The 16451-nt window shown below is 58.6% G+C and overlaps 3 protein-coding genes across 3 annotated transcripts; 2 read left to right on the forward strand and 1 right to left on the reverse strand.

Moving 5' to 3' along the window:
- The first annotated feature begins 2085 nt into the window (after window positions 1–2085).
- Window positions 2086–3833, forward strand: HPDL (4-hydroxyphenylpyruvate dioxygenase like). The gene has a single exon (XM_082483330.1). It carries the CDS (start codon window positions 2178–2180, stop codon window positions 3360–3362), a length of 1185 nt encoding a protein of 394 aa, XP_082339456.1. The 5' UTR covers window positions 2086–2177; the 3' UTR covers window positions 3363–3833.
- Window positions 3834–5138: 1305 nt separating this feature from the next.
- On the reverse strand, window positions 5139–8639 carry MUTYH (mutY DNA glycosylase; the record flags this gene model as incomplete). Its single annotated transcript, XM_082483527.1, has 12 exons — window positions 5139–5441; window positions 5687–5737; window positions 5876–6028; window positions 6247–6392; window positions 6538–6732; window positions 6798–6873; window positions 7140–7284; window positions 7572–7669; window positions 7933–8046; window positions 8252–8323; window positions 8406–8447; window positions 8583–8639. 12 exons carry the CDS (start codon window positions 8637–8639, stop codon window positions 5337–5339), a joined length of 1254 nt encoding a protein of 417 aa, XP_082339653.1. The 3' UTR covers window positions 5139–5336.
- A 2095-nt stretch (window positions 8640–10734) lies between these two features.
- Window positions 10735–15518, forward strand: TOE1 (target of EGR1, exonuclease). The gene is made up of 7 exons (XM_082483592.1): window positions 10735–10861; window positions 10941–10981; window positions 11194–11290; window positions 11459–11617; window positions 11957–12216; window positions 13572–13743; window positions 14560–15518. The coding sequence occupies exons 1-7, from the start codon at window positions 10751–10753 to the stop codon at window positions 15364–15366; spliced, it is 1647 nt and encodes a 548-aa protein (XP_082339718.1). The 5' UTR covers window positions 10735–10750; the 3' UTR covers window positions 15367–15518.
- Window positions 15519–16451: the final 933 nt, after the last annotated feature.

The raw sequence follows: 16451 nt of genomic DNA on the forward strand, positions 1-16451 counted from the left end.
TGTGGTGGCGTGAGGAGCCGTGTTCCCTTGGGAAATCACAGCGCTGGTGGATTACGCTCCCACCCTCCAACCAAACAAGAGGACCTCATCACTTCGGCTGCATACGGACATCTCCGCAAATATTTGAGCAGTTTATCGTACCTGGGCTCTGTACAAAAACATGATAAGGCGGGGAAGGGCAGCAGACACAGACACAGCGGGGACAGGGACATGGTCCCGGACATATGAAGGGGGGGGGGGTTGTCTGAAAAGAGCCACGAGCAGCAGGGAGAGAGGGGACCGCTGCTGGGGGGGCTGGAGGGGCTCAGGGATGTCAGCAAGGACATGGGGCTGTGGGTTAGGATCAGGGACCGGGCACAGCTGTGCAGGGGTCAGCCTGGAGCAAACCCATCCCGTAACCGACACCGGACCCTCTGCGGAGCTGTCACCCCCCCCATCCGCTCACTGCTCCTCCCAAGCCCCCATGGGTACCCCGGGCACCGGGAAGCACCCAGCACCGTGCAGGGACACATACCCCCCCCAGTGTATGCCCTGCCCCGGGAATTCCCTGCCGGCAGGGAATGACCCAGCACAGGCATAAGCCATTTCACCACCGGTCCCAGGGGACCCCCAGCCGCCTCCCAGCAGCTGTTTCATCTCCCTTTGCTCATCCCCGAGCCAGCAGTTTTCAGCCTGGGCAACTTTTTGTTCTGCACACACAGCCCGGCACCTCTGGGGTCGGTCCAAACTTTCGGCACTGGCAGCGTCCGGCAGCCACACGTCCCTGGCTTTAAACACGCCGGAGCAGCTCCCATGCCACAGCGGCACGTTGCCCACGCCATGTGTGCCGGCCCCGTCCTTGCCCAGGACAGCACCCACCCGTTCCTCCCGCCGGGGAGGCTTCACCATGGCGGGTCAGGTGGCTTTGCAGCCTCCCTGGCATCGCCAACCCCCTTCCCCGCCATGGCCTGGTGCATGCTGGGGAGGAGCGAACTGAACCGCCTCTCCTCCGGGGCCGGCCCCTGCCCCGGCATCCCCTTCGCCCGCAGCCTTGACCCCGGTGAGCCGCAGGCCCAGGGCGAGCCAGGGCCCTGCTGGCCCCCACGGGCACGGGAGGGGTGGGGGGTGGCAGCATTGGAGGTGACGGGGGGGGGGGGGGGGAGAGGCGGTGGCGGGAGCGATGCTGACCCCACAGGGCGCGGGCGGGGGGGAGGGAGGGAGCGCCGTCCCCTGCCCATGTGCTCACCCGGGTAGGGGGCCCTTCAAGGACCCCCACACCCCTCCCCGGGCTGGTGTGGAGCAGCTGGGGGGTCCCAAAAGGGAATAAATAAGCAGGTGTACCCCCCCACACAGCCCGGAACACCCCTGTGGGGTCCGGCCAGGGACAGCTGGTGTGTGGCACGGGGTCGGGAACCCCCAGTGGGATGCGCTTGAGAGGTGATGCCAAGTGGGGTTTTGGACAGATCCTTTGGGTAGGAGGGGAGGGAGGTTGCTGTCCCCACAGCATCCCCCCTGCTTCACCCTCTGTGCCCCTCGGGCAAGGTCACTGCCCCGAGCATGTTGCGGGGAGTGTGGCAGCTCCACATTGTCCTTGTTGGGGAGGGGAAGGGCACATCAGTCTGCTGTGACCCCACTGCTCCCCCCGACAATGTGTGGGGACACCACTGACAAGCGCTGGGGCAGCACAGCAGCCTTTTAGCCACAACCAGCACGTTGCTCTGTGTTTACCAGTCCAACCTCCATGTTCCTGGTACAGGACATTCCTCCCCCAACCCAACCCTTGTCCCCATAGCCTTGCTTACACATGCAGCACACCTCCCTCACCCAGACTTCCCCGGTAACCTCCCTGCGGCACCCTCGAGGGACACACAGCTCCAGAGGGGACCTGCTGTGGCCAAGGCTCAAGGCTTTCCTCCTCTGCAACCCCAGGCGCGGGATAGAGGAGCATAGCCGAGGGCAGGACGGCTCGGCATTCTTGGGAAGCTTTTTGCAGCTGGTCCCAAAGGGGGGTGCCCTTGCACAGCGCGTATCGGCTTGTGAGACCCACTTATTTAAAATACACACATTTAAGGGGTGCAAATTTACACGCGTGTGTGTCTGTGCATGCAAATGCGCTCCGGCTCTGTGCAAGGTGGGGGAATGGCTCCTTCCCGCGGCCAGCAAACCCCCCCCTGACCCCGTGCGTCCTCCCCGCAGCCATGGCAGCCTTGCTGAGCCGCCCCTGCTTCATCTCCCTTCACGTGCCCTACAGGCAGGGCTGGGTGCAGGACCTGGCCACCACCTTTCGCTTCCAGCCAGTGGCTGTACGGGAGACACCGCGGGTCCGGCAGCTGGCCTTGCGACGGGGATCCGCCGTCTTCCTCGTCAACAAGCGCCTGGCGCCAGCGCCCACCAGTGCCTCCTCCTGCGATTTCCTCTACGATGTGGATCCCCGGCCCACCTTGGGCACAGCCTCCAATGTCTGCTTCGAGGTGGACGATGTGCCAGGGCTCTGCAAGCAGCTGCAGAGCTGGGGATGCTCCCTGCCAGTGCCCCCCACCGAGGTGAGGGATGAAAGTGGCTCCGTCACCTATGGGGTGGCAAGCTCCGTCGTGGGCAACGTCAGCCATACCCTTTTGGACCGATCCCACTACCGAGGACCCTTCCTGCCTGGCTTCCAGCCCATCCAAGGAGTCCCATCGGCCACAGGGGATGGGATTGAGATCACCCACTTTGACCACATCACATACGTCTGTCCACGGGGTGGTGCCCGGGCGGCTCTGGACTGGTACCAGCGCTGCTTCGGCTTCCGCCGTTTCCTGCTGAACCCACGGGAGAGGCCGGCTGAGGGGTACGTGCTCGGTGGACAGGGGGTGGGCATGCTGCTCCTCGCGCTGCAGAGCGCCCAGGGTGCCCCGGCACACGGCTGCAAGCTTGTCCTCGCCGAGTCCCTCTCAGAGGATGGCACCAACCAAGTTGACACCTTCCTGGAGCAGCACGGTGGGGCTGGGATCCAGCACGTCGGCCTCCGCACCACCGATATCGTCACCACCACCAGGGCTTTGCAGCAGCAGGGTGCACGGTTCTTCACACCCCCCACCACATATTACAGCCAGGGGGGCAAAGCAGAGGAGATCCGGGGTGCTGGGCAGGACCCCCGCATGCTGGCGGAGCTGGGCATCCTGCTGGACACCACGGCACCTGGGGACAAGGGCCAGCCAGGTGCTGATGCCACAGAGAGCCCTTCCCAGGAGTATTTGATGCAGATCTTCACCCATCCCATCTTCTCTGAGGAGACCTTCTTCCTGGAGCTCATTGACCGACGGGGAGCACCAGGCTTCGGGGAGGGCAATATACGGGCACTGTGGAAAGCTGTGCAGGTCTATATGGACCAGCAGCAGTAGTGGCAACACTGCAATCCTCCTCCCTCAGCTCCCCGTCCTCTCTGGTCCAACCCTGGGGTAATACACTGCTGTAGTGATACCAGCAGGTGCCTGCAGCACAACTTAGGTGGGGAGGGACCAAAGGAGGTCTCCAGGTTAACCCAAAGCCCACTCAGCATGACAGCAGGTTGGTTGGAGCCAGGTCCAGTGGGGGTCCAAGCATCCCCTGGGATGAAGGGTGATTTCTCCCCCTCCCTGGGTTCCCAGTGACCTCACAGGAAGAACTGTCTGCCTTAATTTCAGCTTAATTTAATGGGACTTGTGCCTGCAGCATGGCCAAGGACACTGCTGGCACACCACCAGCCCCAGATGCAGGGGATGAGGGGGCTGCCAGAGGGGAGTGGGTACGCCAGGGGCCATGGACATGGCAGCTCGTCAACGGTTACCACTCAGAGCATGGTCAGACCCTGTGCAGGACAAGTGATGGCCTCTTGCTCCTCTCAATTAAAGAATTAACCTGCAGGCACCGCTTTGATGTTTTGTTTCCTCCCAGTTAAGATCGAGTGCCAGGTGAAGATGAAAGGGCCCTTTTTCCACCCCTCGAGGCAGGATGTCCCACCCTAGAATCATAGAATGGTTTAGGTTGGAAAGGACCTTGAAGATCATCGAGTTCCAACCCCCCTGCCATAGGCAGGGACACCTCCCACTAGACCAGGTTGCCCAAGGCCACGTCCAGCCTGGCCTTGAACACCTCCAGGGATGGAGCCTCAACAACCTCTCCGGGCAACCTGTTCCAGTGCCTTACAGCCCTCAAAGTGAAAAACTTCTTCCTAATGTTCAATCTGAACCTGCCCTCTTCCAGTTTAAAGCCATTCCCCCTTGTCCTATCGCTACATGCCCTAGTAAAAAGTCCTTCCCCAGCTCTCCTGTAGGCCCCCTTTAGGTACTGGAAGGCCGCAATAAGATCTACCCGGGGCCTTCTCTTCTCCAGGCTGAACAGCCCCAACTCTTTCAGCCTCTCCTCATAGGAGAGGTGCTCCAGCCCTCGGATCATCCTCGTGGCTCTCCTCTGGACATGCTCCAGTAGGTTCATGTCCTTCTTATGGGAAGAGCCTCTCGTGCTTGTGCCTTTGCACGGGTGCTACTGTGCATCACAGTGAGGGAAAGCCACAATGTGAACACAGCAGGGAACAGCCTGATGGCATAGGTAAGAATGGGGGATAAAACCCTACAAAAACCCCACAGGACAATTGTTTGGCCCCCACGGAGGAGCAGCCCACAGGCGGGAGCTGATGTCTGCACTCCTAGGAGAGGTGTTCTGGGTGCCTTATTCAGGGTTACAGGCAGTTAATGCTCAGCCAAGGGGCTCCCGGGTGCATTAACCGAGAAATCACTGCTGTCCCCAGCCCGGACATTCACATCCTGACAGCCATCCTCATCTGCAACCTCAGCCTGCCTGGCAGCCCCAGCTCAGCACAGCGCAATAGAGGCAGAACATCACTTAAAAACCCCACAGACTTTAGGAAATTTATTATTAGAAAGCCTGTGCCTCAGGTTCAGTAAAAACAAGTGTATAAAAAGGGCTATCGGAGACTGGGAAGGGTACGGCAGCATCCACAGTCACTGTCTGGTGGCCGAGGGGCAAGCAGGGGCTGGGGAGCGGTGCAGTCACAGCCTTCCTGCTGCTGGAGAGAAGCCTCTGCTGCTGCGAGTCCACAGTGCCGGAGCGGTGGCTGGACCAGACCAAATAACCCCTGGAGGGCTCCAGCCAAGCAGAGAGGGCAAGCCTGGCTCTAGGTCACACCAGGGCCACGCTGGTCCCATCAAGGCGCAACTCCCACAGGAGAGGTAGGGAAGGCGGGGGACTCTGCAAGGAGGAGCAGGAGACCATTACAGGGCTGTGGGCGCACAGCAGTGCCGGGGACACCACCCCAATGCCATGGGCAGGACTCGCTGCAGTGCAGGTCTCTGGTGTCTCAGATGTTGAAGGTGCCATCACGGGGAGGTGGGTGCCCGGAGGAAGGCACGGAGGGAGAGTTGCGTCCCAGGGTGGGTGCTGCTTGCTCCCTGCGGCTTTGCCCCCCGCTTCCGCTTGGAGCCCTGCAGGAGAGACACGGTGGGGCTAAGCCAAACCCCAAGGGCCCCCAAGGTCTTCAGGGATTGCCTTTAAGGCAAGGGAGGTACCCCAGTATCAGGGACATCCAGGGGCAAAGCCAGGCAGGTAAATCCCCCGGGTGCAGTCCTGACCCCAAAGCCCAGGGGGGCTCCCACACTGCACACCGGGACCTGGGCCCACCGCAACATGGAGCGGCTCCCAAGGCTGCACACCCTCCAGCGATGCCCACCTTGCCAGGGCTGCTCTCCTCCCCACGCTGCTTCTCACATGTTTTCAGCACCTGAAGGAAGCACAAGAGAGCCCAGAGCTGAACCGCAGCCAGGTCCCAGAGCCAGGACAGCCCACAGAGGCTGGGGGGATGCCCGGGACCCCAGGGAGATGAAGGGAAGGGAGAAAAGGCCCAGGTTCCTCCTGGTACCTTCTTCATGGCCGTGGACACAGCTGAGGCATTGAACTCCTCCACTGTCACCCAGCGGGATGAGGACAAGGCAGGGTCCAGGGTCACGTCCCCATCCAGGGAGAGGGAGTAGACCACATACGTCTGGTGGATGTGAGAGAAGATGTGGACGACCTGTGAGGGGATGGGAAGACATAGAAATGGGCAGGCATCAGGGGATGCACTGCTTGCTCAGCTGCCTCACAAGTGCGCCGAGTCTGCCAGGGCTCTGCAGAGTTGGGCAGGCCTTGGAAGAGATGACAGCAGGGAAGGGCGACCCTCTTCCCTCCCTGCTACATCCCCTGCGGCCAAGCACAGGGGGCTCGCGCTGCATACCTCTGCGCCAGGCTCACCTCTCCGATGAACCGCAGGCCTCCTGCCACCACTGGCCACCCTGTCCAGGCCCGGAGGTGATCTGCCAGCGCCTCCCTCTGCTTCTCCTCCTGCAGACCCTGAGCCAGCGGGAGGCTGGGGAATTCCCAGAGCCCGGCCAGGAGACCTGGGGAGGGGGCACAACAGGGATATGAGGCAGGCAAGAGGCACATCTGGGGACATCACATGCCACTCCCAGGCTGCTCTGTCTCTCGGGTAGGTGGAAAGGGGCCACGCAGTGCCTTCACTCCCCTCCTGCCCAGCGCCATTACCTGAGCTGGGTCTCTGCACGATGAGGTACTCCGGGGCCCCGTGGCAGCCCCTCCGCTCCAGCACACACGTGGCTGTTCGCGCCACCCGCGGCTGCTTCTTTGCTGCTTTCCGGGGAAAGTTGGTCACTCCCAGACTGCTGTCCCACGGCTCTGTGGCGGGGGGGCACAGGGGACAGCCCCCAGCACCTGCAAACACTGATGTAACAGTCACCACGGGACCCAGACCCGGAGCCACCACAGGGATCACCCCAGGCGCTTACCACAGTCCTCAACATCAGGCACTGGGGTGGGTTTTCCAAACAGCTTCTGAGAGGCAAAGGCCAGCTCCTTCTCCACCTGCAAGAGAGGACAGGAGTGGGGACAGGCTCATCTGCCAGCCCACCTCGTCCCCATGCATGGTGACCCCTCGGGGCGACGCCCAGTGAGGATGCAGGACACGATGCCCAGCCAAGAACAGCTTGCAGCACTGGTTTGGCACAGGGATGGCTCGTAAGAAGCTTCAGAGGGGACCTGGGGTGACCTTTTTTCCATCCCACTGGGACAGCTGGCAGCCCCCAGCCACCTGCAGGCAGGGAGGAGACAGATTTTGGGACAGCACTTACCCTGCGCTGCGCTCGGCAGTGCTGCTTCACGGGGCACTCCCCACACAGCGGGGCCTTGGGCACACACACAGTTGCCCCGAGCTCCATCAGCGCTTGGTTAAAATCCCCCGGGCGGCTCCTGTCTACCAGGGCATTGGCCATGTCCCTGGGAGAAACAGCAGTGAGCGGCACGGGGCTCGGCGGGGGGAGAGCCCAAGGACCTTTGCCCACCTCCTTCCTGCGAGGGGGGATGCTCCCAGGTAGGCGGAGGCAACACGGCTCTTTTCTCCACCACTCCCAGCGGCACCAAATTCCCAAAAGCTCCCGCACCCCATACCTCTCTCCCTTCGCAGGTTCAGCTCCCCATGGCTGCTGAGCAATCCTGCCCTCGGCCACCAACAAGCACAGACACGATCGCTGTAGCTTGGAGCAGGGATGGAGCATTCCCCTTACCAGAGGTGGTCAATGACAGATGGGCTGCTGGAGTCGGCACCGATGCACCGCAGGCGGCACAGGACGCGGATCACGTTCCCATCCACGACACCGGTAGCCTGGGACCAGGAGTTGGGGTTACCACTCCAGAGAGTCCCTGTGCTCCCAGCAAGTCAGGGACATGGGATACTCCCAGGGGGGGACACACACGGGGCTGACCCACAGGCCAAGCTGGGCAGTGGGCGAGACGCACCGCAAAGCGGGGGACAGCCAGAGCCAAACACAGCCCCAGGGAGCTTGTGACACCCACCAGCAGAACCCTGCCAGGAGCTGGGCTGGGTGGCAGAGAGGGGAGATGTGTCCACTGACACCCAGCTCTCACCTGCCCGTACGAGATGGATGCGATGGCTCCTGCTGTGTATCGGCCCACTCCCGGCAGCAGCTTCTGCAGGTCCTCAGCCGTCCTGGGCATCCGGCCAGCCAGCTCGGACACCACCTGGCAGAGAGGGGGCCGAGGTCAGTGGAGCACCTGGGGTAGGTGTATGCAACCCATTTTACCCACAATAAGACGGGATTCCTGCCTCTGTAGCCTTGTGCCAGCAGCACGCAGCCCCAGCGAGGCAGGGCAGATAGGAGCCAGCACCAACCCACAGGCCACAGAGGGCTTCAGAAATGTCCCCCACACCCCAACACCGGGGCACCTTCCTTGCTGCCTCCTGCAGACGCTTCCCTCGGGAGTAGTAGCCAAGTCCTGCCCACAGCTCGTTCACCTCCTGCTCCAAGAGACACAGTGTCGGATGGGGAGTGAGAAGAGCCATGAAGGCAGGGAGAGCACCTGACCATGGCAACACTCACCTCCAGGGACGCCTGCGCCAGAGCCTGCAGCGTCGGCCACTTCTGCAGTACAGAGGGAAGGGGACAAGTCAGGGACAAGCAGAGCCGTGCTCTGCAGCCAGGGATCTGCCACAGGCAGCGGACGAGGTCTCTGAAAGGGGCGGCCTGTGGGCACAGGACTCCGTGAGGAGCAGTTACCTGCATCCAGCGGTTGTAGTAGTCGATGACTGTAGCCACCTGTGTCTGCTGGAGCATGATCTCAGACACCCACACTGCGGGGAGCAGGGCAGGGATCAGAGTAGAAGCACCAACACCACCCAACCCTCGTGCCACGGCCACGACAGTACTGGCTACATGCATCACAGCAGCATCCAACACACAGGACCCCTTCCCGCTCCCGTCCTTCCACGCTTGCTGTCCCACAGGAGCTCCTTCAGGACCTTAGTGGGCTCTCCGACCTCCCAGTGCTTTGTCAGTGGCTCTCGCGGCCACCCCAGGCAGCTCGTTCCAAGGATGGCCACTAAAGCCATATTTCCTCACAAGTCCATATTGAACATCCATGTCAGGGGGCAACATGCAGTGGGTCACCCTGCGCACGCTGCAGCGCAGTCCCTGCTCCTCACCTGCATACGCCCGTCTGTCCGCATCCGGCTCAGTTGCTGCCTGAAAGGGGAAGATGGAATGAGAAAAACTGGGTGACACGGGACCCCACCACAGAGAGGACCTGCATATAAAATAAGATTGCTTGTGGTGAGTTTTGAACGTCGCATAGGGACCTGCATAAAAATATTTCCCCCGGGTTCAATAAATCCCACCAGAGGCCTGTCCCGGACCTGAGGCCCTCTGCATGGGAAGGAATTGCGGGTAGATTTAAATCCCACAGAGGGGCCAGGCGGTTCCCAGCACCGTTCAGACAGATGTTGCTGTAAAGCTGATGACCACCCCCAGCACCCCGACTGCCCTCTAACCACTTGTTGCCAGGCCGAGCAGGTAGGAGCTCTAGTAAAAGCATTCAGCAGGTTTAAAGCAAGTACGCAGAAAACCTTCTCCATGCAGCACTCGCTCGCTGCTGCACGGAGGCAGGAACAAACCAAAACACGTAGGAACAGAAAGGTGCTCCAGGGCTGTGTGTGGGAATTGTGGTTTCACCCTGCGCCCTTCGTACCTGGGGACAGACCACCCACCCCGGAACGGCCAGAACCACCTGGGAGCACTCTCCCATTTCCAACACCCTCTTCCATACAGTTAGGGATACATCGTTCAGGGAAAGACACCGTGGTCGCCTCACCGGCACTCCCTCAAGGCAGAGGGGCCGGTTCCCCGCGAGGGCACCCCCGCCTCCCCTTACCAGCGTCCTCCAGGGGAGGTCCCGCTTGCACCTGTCGTACCAAGCCAGCAGGTTCCCGCGCAAGGTCTCGATCTCAGCCGGGTCGCTGAAGAGATGCGTGGCGGGCGGCGGAGCCGGGGTCCCTGCCGGGAGAGCGGCGCGGGGTCGGGGCAGGGAGAAGGGGGATGGAGGAGGGCTGCGGGGCCCAACACCCCCAACCACGGGGGTAAAGGCAAGAGCCCCACAGAGTCGCTGCCGGCTGGACAAGCATCGAGCGCCGGGCCTCACAAGGACGCAGCGAGCACCGGTAACTACCTGGGGCTACCAGCCCGGTGGCCCACAGAGGGCACCCCACCCTCCCTCCCTCCAGCCCTCCCGCTACCGCGCACCTCCGCGGGACGACGCGTCCTTCCTGCTCTGCCTCGCGGGCAGGACCGCCCTTCCGCCGCTCCGCCGGAGACCCCCAGCAGCCGCCGCCCGGAGCTGGCTCATGGCGGGGCCGGGCCGTTCCCCGGCGGAGCTGGGGACCGGGGGTAGGGATGGGCGCAGCCCCACGTGAGACTTTCCCGGGAAAATGTTGCCCTTCTAGCGCCCCGCCCCCGCGCGGGGGACAAATCAGAGCGGGCGGCCCCGCCCACCTTCCGGGAGTGAGCCAATCGGAGCGAGGCACCGAGGGGGGACTCGCGCCCTCCCGTCCTCAGGCCGCTTGGGAGAGGGGGCGGGATCTCTCGGCGCTCCGGAGCCAATCAGCGCTCAGGGGAGGGTGCGGCTGTCCCCGCCCCTTCTCCCGCCGGGCCCAGCGGCCTCATAGAAGGACCCCAACGGGCTGCCGGAGCTAAACGCCCGTTTAATTAAACCCCAAATTTCACTTGTAAACGGGTTTTGAAAAAGCGGAAAACAACTTCTGTCGTCTGACAGGAGCCGAGCTGCCCGCGCGGGCAGGCCGCGCGGGGCGCAGGGGCGGGCGGTGCGATCGGCGGGAGCAGGCAGGCCGCGGGCAGCCGCTTCGGCGGAGGCCCTCGGGAGCGGCGGGGCAGCCATGGCGCGGCGGCGGGTGCCGGTGGTGGACGTGCAGAGCGACAACTTCACGGAGCTGTGGCCCTCTATGGTGCTGGCGCTGCGCACCGCCACCTTTGTCGCCGTGGACACGGTGAGGCGGGGCGGGGGGTGGCGGCGTCGGTGACCGACCGGCGGCGCGGCCGGGCCCGCTGACGAGTGTCTCCCCGCAGGAGCTGAGCGGCCTCGGCGCCAGGAAGTCGCTGCTGAGCCCGTGAGTGCCCCGGTCGTGCGGGGGGGTGGGGGTGGGGGTGGGGGCGGGGAGTGGCATCGCTCCGCCGCACTGAGCGGCTGCAGGTGCTCCGAGGCGCGCCCCTCCGGCACCGGTTGCCCGGTTCCCGTCTTCCTGCGGGTTTGGCTCTCCGGGGGCGGACGGTGGGACGGGGCAGGGCAGGAGCCGTCAGCTCCCGTTCTCCTGCCGGCCAGGTGCATCGAAGAGCGGTACAAGGCCGTCTGCAGCGCGGCCAGGACCCGCTCCATCCTGTCCCTCGGCGTGGCGTGCTTCAAGCAGCTCCCGGAGAAGGTGAGTGCAGAGCGGCCGTTCCCGCCTTCTGAGGGCACCGGGACTCCGCTGGGAGACGGGACTGAACCCACCCGTGCTCCGTGGGCTTGCCCCTGGGATTTTTTCGGCAGCTCCCTGTGACAGCCATCCATCCATCCCTGTATTGCTTTGCCCGCTCTCCCTGTGCAGTCCGAGAACACGTATCTCTGCCAGATCTACAACCTGACGCTCCTCTGCACAGAGGATTACATCGTGGAACCCCAGTCGGTGCAGTTCCTGGTGCAGCACGGCTTTGACTTCAACAAGCAGTACTCCCAGGGGATTCCCTACCACAAGGGCAACGACAAGGTACAAAATTACTCTCCTTCGGACACCTCAGCTTGCTCTGCTCCAGGCTGCTGGGGAGGTTGCTGGCTTCTCCTGGTCCCGGCGCCTCCCTCAGCGGCTGCTGAGCAACGATGGGCTCACACTGGGGTCCTGAGTGCAGCATTATCCCTTTCACCTCCTTGCTGTTTTATATCAAGCCTGTCACTTGATGCGGTTACTTTTCCAAATATTTGGGCCTCTGTTTGTTCAGAGCAAGTCAGAGCTGTTGGCAGTACACTGCTGCAGTGGGGCTCTGAGGACTTCCCAGGGTGATGGCAGGTCAAGGTGCTCAGGCTCGTTGACTAATCCTCCTTCTTGCAGGGCAATGAGAACCAGAGACAGAGCGTTCGGACTTTTTTCCTGGAGCTCATACGAGCGAAGAAACCTCTCATTCTCCATAACGGCCTGATCGATCTGGTCTTCTTGTACCAGTGCTTCTACGCTCACCTCCCAGACAACCTCAGCACCTTCACCGCTGACCTCTCGGAAATGTTTCCAGCAGGAATATACGACACCAAATATGCTTCAGAGTTTGAGACTCGCTTTGTAGCATCCTACCTGGAGTATGCTTACAAGAAGTGGTGAGCAGCGTTCTGGTATTTAAAGGTTACGGGAGGAAAGGCAAAGGGAGTGGCAGCGTTTTTTTGTTTGGTTTTCCAGGCAAGGGGCTTGGGTCTTTGTATTACCCCAATGAGTGAAGAATGATGTTTTTCAGGCGACTCTGCCCTGTGCTTTTCCCATTTCTAGGACAGGTGCTGAGCACATAAGTGTGCATTTTGTAATACGCCTTATCTGTTCGGTGGGCAGCTGCTGAAAGAGGATTTCGGTCTTCTGCTGGCAGCAGTTTTGACCACAGAGTGACCTGATTTAACTGAAAAGTAATTGATTCGCTGCATGGCCCTGGTCCAGCAGTGCCACAGGGCTGTGGCAGAAACACACACAGAAGAGCGCTCCCTGCACCTCCTGATGCTGACCAGCTGTCATGCATCCTGCACGTGACACTCGCATGTGGCCAGCTACAACTCCCATCCCTTTCCTTCCAAGCGAAGGTTGTGCTCTTGTTCCATGTCATGTCTTGCTCCCCGCCCCCAGCTCCTCGTGGAGATCTTCCAGGCAGACACATGTTAGAAGCAGAAATGTCTGTCCTCTTCACATGTCAGCCTGGCCCCTGGTTCTGCAGTCTCCACGCAATCTAAACAAGCCCCTGGCAGAGATAGAGCGCCTTGCATCTTCGTTAAACTGAAGTCACGCACCGTGCAGAGGACAAATGGTATTTTTAGTGACTGTTTTATATCAGGAAATGCCATTTTGACAGGTCTGAAAACATTCAAGATGGCTGTTTTCAAACATGAGAATGCTTTGTTTTGACAAGATAAAAATACTTTTTCAACTGACCTCTTAAATGTTTTAACCCACAATTCTAGTTACATGGAGACTTCCAAAGGTTTGGGGCCCTTTAGCCAGCTCTTGGAACAAAACAGTTCTTTTCTCATGAGATGGAAAATGTTTCCATTGCCCAGGTTGAGCCTGTCTGGGCGGTGGCTGCTGGATGCTCTACATCATACCTCATTTGGGGGTATTTCCTCTTTGTCTGTTAACGCTATGAAGACTAACACATATCTTAGTGCCGTTCATATTTAAAAAACAAATTACATGTCCCCATCTCCCATAGCTTCACCGGAGGCACTGTTGTCTCTGCCTTTATGTCAGCATAAGAGAAACCAAGCTTTAAATCAGCACGGAAGCAACTACTTACTAGAGCTGTTCTCCCAGGACCGAGTTTCTCTCCGGCAGGCTGTCGAGCTGGGGCTAGAGCTGAAGAGCAGGAGACTAGTGAAGTTGAGATTTGGTGGAGAGCAGCATGTTTGTACCAGCTCCGCGCCGTGGTACCTTCAGTGAGTTAACCGCAGTAACTGTGTACTCTTGTTTGTTCCAGCAAGCGAGAGAACTGCAAGCTGAAGGATTCCAGCGCCCAGCACCTCACCGTTGAGTTCTGCAACTACCCTGCCAATATGTCCCATTACATCGACTACCGCCACTGCTCTCTGGAAGAAGAAAGCCACAACGTGGGAGGGGGAAGTAAGGTGCCCATCTGCGAGAAATTTTCGGTAAGTAACACGAATGCTTGCTTCCTTCCTGGCTCCATAGAAAAAGCCACGTCTGGCCAGAACAGGAAGCAGCAGGAAAGCACCTGGGAACTCTCCCTTGCTTGCTCCACAGTACAAGGAAGATTTTCAAGCTTCAGGTGGCTTCATGATGGAAAGGGCAATAGCATGCGCTGTTCAGAGGCGGTGAATTCCACAGGCTACATTAGACACAAAGATACAGAAGTAGATTATATGGCCCTAAGCAGTGGGATGCTATGAGTTACAGTACCTATTGCTGTCTTGGGAGGGCTTTAAGTTCTAAATTTGTTTGGCTTGTCCTCTGAGCAAGAAATGCTGCCTCTTCCCTCCCCCATATCTTGATGAGGTATAAAAAATATTACCTGTCTGCAGCTTCTGGCACTGTAGCACAGTGTGATCCACAGCATATCTAGTCAGAATTTCTCCTCATGGTTACCACGTCACCTTTCCCTATGGTCCCCTCAGAAGAGTTTAGCTCCATCTTTTGTATAACCTCTGCTTTAGGTAGCTGCAGGCAGCAAGTAGATAGCCCATACCCTTAGCCTCGTCTTCTCCAGGTGGAACAAACCCACCTTCGTTGGCCTCTCTCTCCTTGTACATTGTGTGTTACATCTTGACAGCTCCCTGCTGCAGTCAGTGCCTTTTCTGTGTGTTGCGGGGCTGGAACTGGACACAGTGCTCCTGATACAGCCTCACAAGCCCTTAGTAGAGGGGAAAAATTAGCTCTGCTCCATGTTACGATGAGAAGCTACTCTGACCAGGATGCTGGTGGCTACAGACGTCTCTCTTTCTCCCTAGGCCTATGGCTGGTGTCCAAAAGGGATGAAGTGTCCACAGTCTCATAACATTGACCTCATAATTGATGAGGACGACAAGCTTTGGGAGGAGAAGCGGAAGAAACGGAAGCACAAATGGAAGCGTCGGAAGAACACAGAAGAGTCTGCAAAGGCGTTTGAACAGGAAAGCTCAGGGAAAGAAATGGAGCTAGCGCAGAATGCTCAGAATGGGGAGGAGGGACCACCGCGAAAACAGAGCTGCTACGAGCCTGCAGCTGCTACAAAGCTGGCAGAGATCACACCCAATACTGAGGGCACGACACTGGAGAACTCCACGGACATGGAACCAGAGGTCAGCTCAGACACCAGTGCACAACAGGGAGAGGAGCTGGGGAGCACTGAAGGAACTGCTGCCCAGGTAGCAGCTGCTGTGAGCCCTTCTGCCAAGGGTAATGCCTCTGACGGTGACCAAGCGGAGAGGAAGTCAGAGGTTCCCGATGGGGTGGGCTCAGTCAATCACCCAGACATCCCCGAGACTGAAGCAGCATGTGCTGTGGAAAAGGAAAAGGAAACCCATGGTCCACCTTCACAAGGGGGCACACACCGAGCTGGCTTTGATGCATTCATGACTGGCTATATCATGGCTTACGTCTGGATGCTCAAGAAAGGAAAAACCACGGACGCTGGTACAGGACCCTGGTTGCCAGACTGTCACAATAAACTGTACCTCAGTGGGAAATCAGTGCCACTTCAAATAGTGAAGAGCTTGTTTTCTAAATCTTCCAAAGCTCACAGCCAGAAGATGAAGTTGGCCTGGGCCAGTGGATAGAGCTAGAGGACTCGACTCCTCACTGAACTGTCATTTTTTTTTTCCCCCTCGAGTTTTTTAGTTCTTTAGTTCATCAAGAACTGACCAGAAGGGAAGCAAGTTTGTTACTCTTGTTTTTGTTTTAACTTCTGACCGATTAAATTGCTCTCAATTGGAGTTCCCCCTGTTGTTCCTTAGCAGAATGCTGGGCTGTGAAGGCAGGGGTGAGACTGGCAAAGAGCGAGGAAAAGTGCACCTCTCCAGCTGCACCCAGGGCTGCAAGTTCTAGTTCAGTGCTCTGCACTCAAAGAAGGTTCTGAAAAAACAACCTAGGGTTGCCTTTCTGGAAAAAACGTATGCTAGCTACTTTAGCTTGGGTTTCCCTTCTTGATTGCTTGCAGTCACTGCTGGTATGGTAACTCCCTATAACTTTCATAATTATTTCCTGTCTTTCTAAGGAAGTCAAGGAGGAAAAAAGTGTGTTGGGGTTTTTTTTGTTTGTTTTTGGGTTGGTTTTTTTTTTGTTTTTTTTGGGTTTGGTTTGTTTTTTGTTTTTTGTTTTTTGTTTTTTTTTTTTTTTTTTTAAGAGAGACGCTGACCATAGTAGGTTTAGAACATGCACCTGGAGAGCTATCGCACTTCCTATTTGTACTTTACCTTAATCTTGGTTACATAGATGAGACCTTTGCTCCTACAGGAGATACGTGAAGGAGAAAGCTTCTCCTCCCAAATGGGCCAGCTAATTCTAGTGCAGGGTAACGGCATGCAGAACCAAGCCACAGCAGGTCTTCAGACTTCTAAGTAAGGGGAGATGCAGTGGGACTTAAAGCCAGATGCGGTCCTCAAGCTGCACTGCTTCCTGTGCTACTGAAGCAATTCTCTAGGGCTAGAATGGCACAGCCGCAATAGCAAGCTCCCTGCATGTTGAGTGCTATCAAAAGCCATCTTGTCTTGTAGGTAACAAGTTACTGCCTACTCTTCAGAGCGCTATAAGGCAGAGCAGCAAAAGTCCTTGAGTCCCACAGATTTCATAGTGTAACACTTCAGTAAGATGCAGGAGAGAAATAACAGAATAAGGATGACAGTTCTCCCTGTTTACAATTCAG

The sequence above is a fragment of the Vanellus vanellus genome (assembly GCF_965231255.1).
Source record: "Vanellus vanellus genome assembly, chromosome: 5".
NCBI classification, from domain to species: domain Eukaryota; kingdom Metazoa; phylum Chordata; class Aves; order Charadriiformes; family Charadriidae; genus Vanellus; species Vanellus vanellus.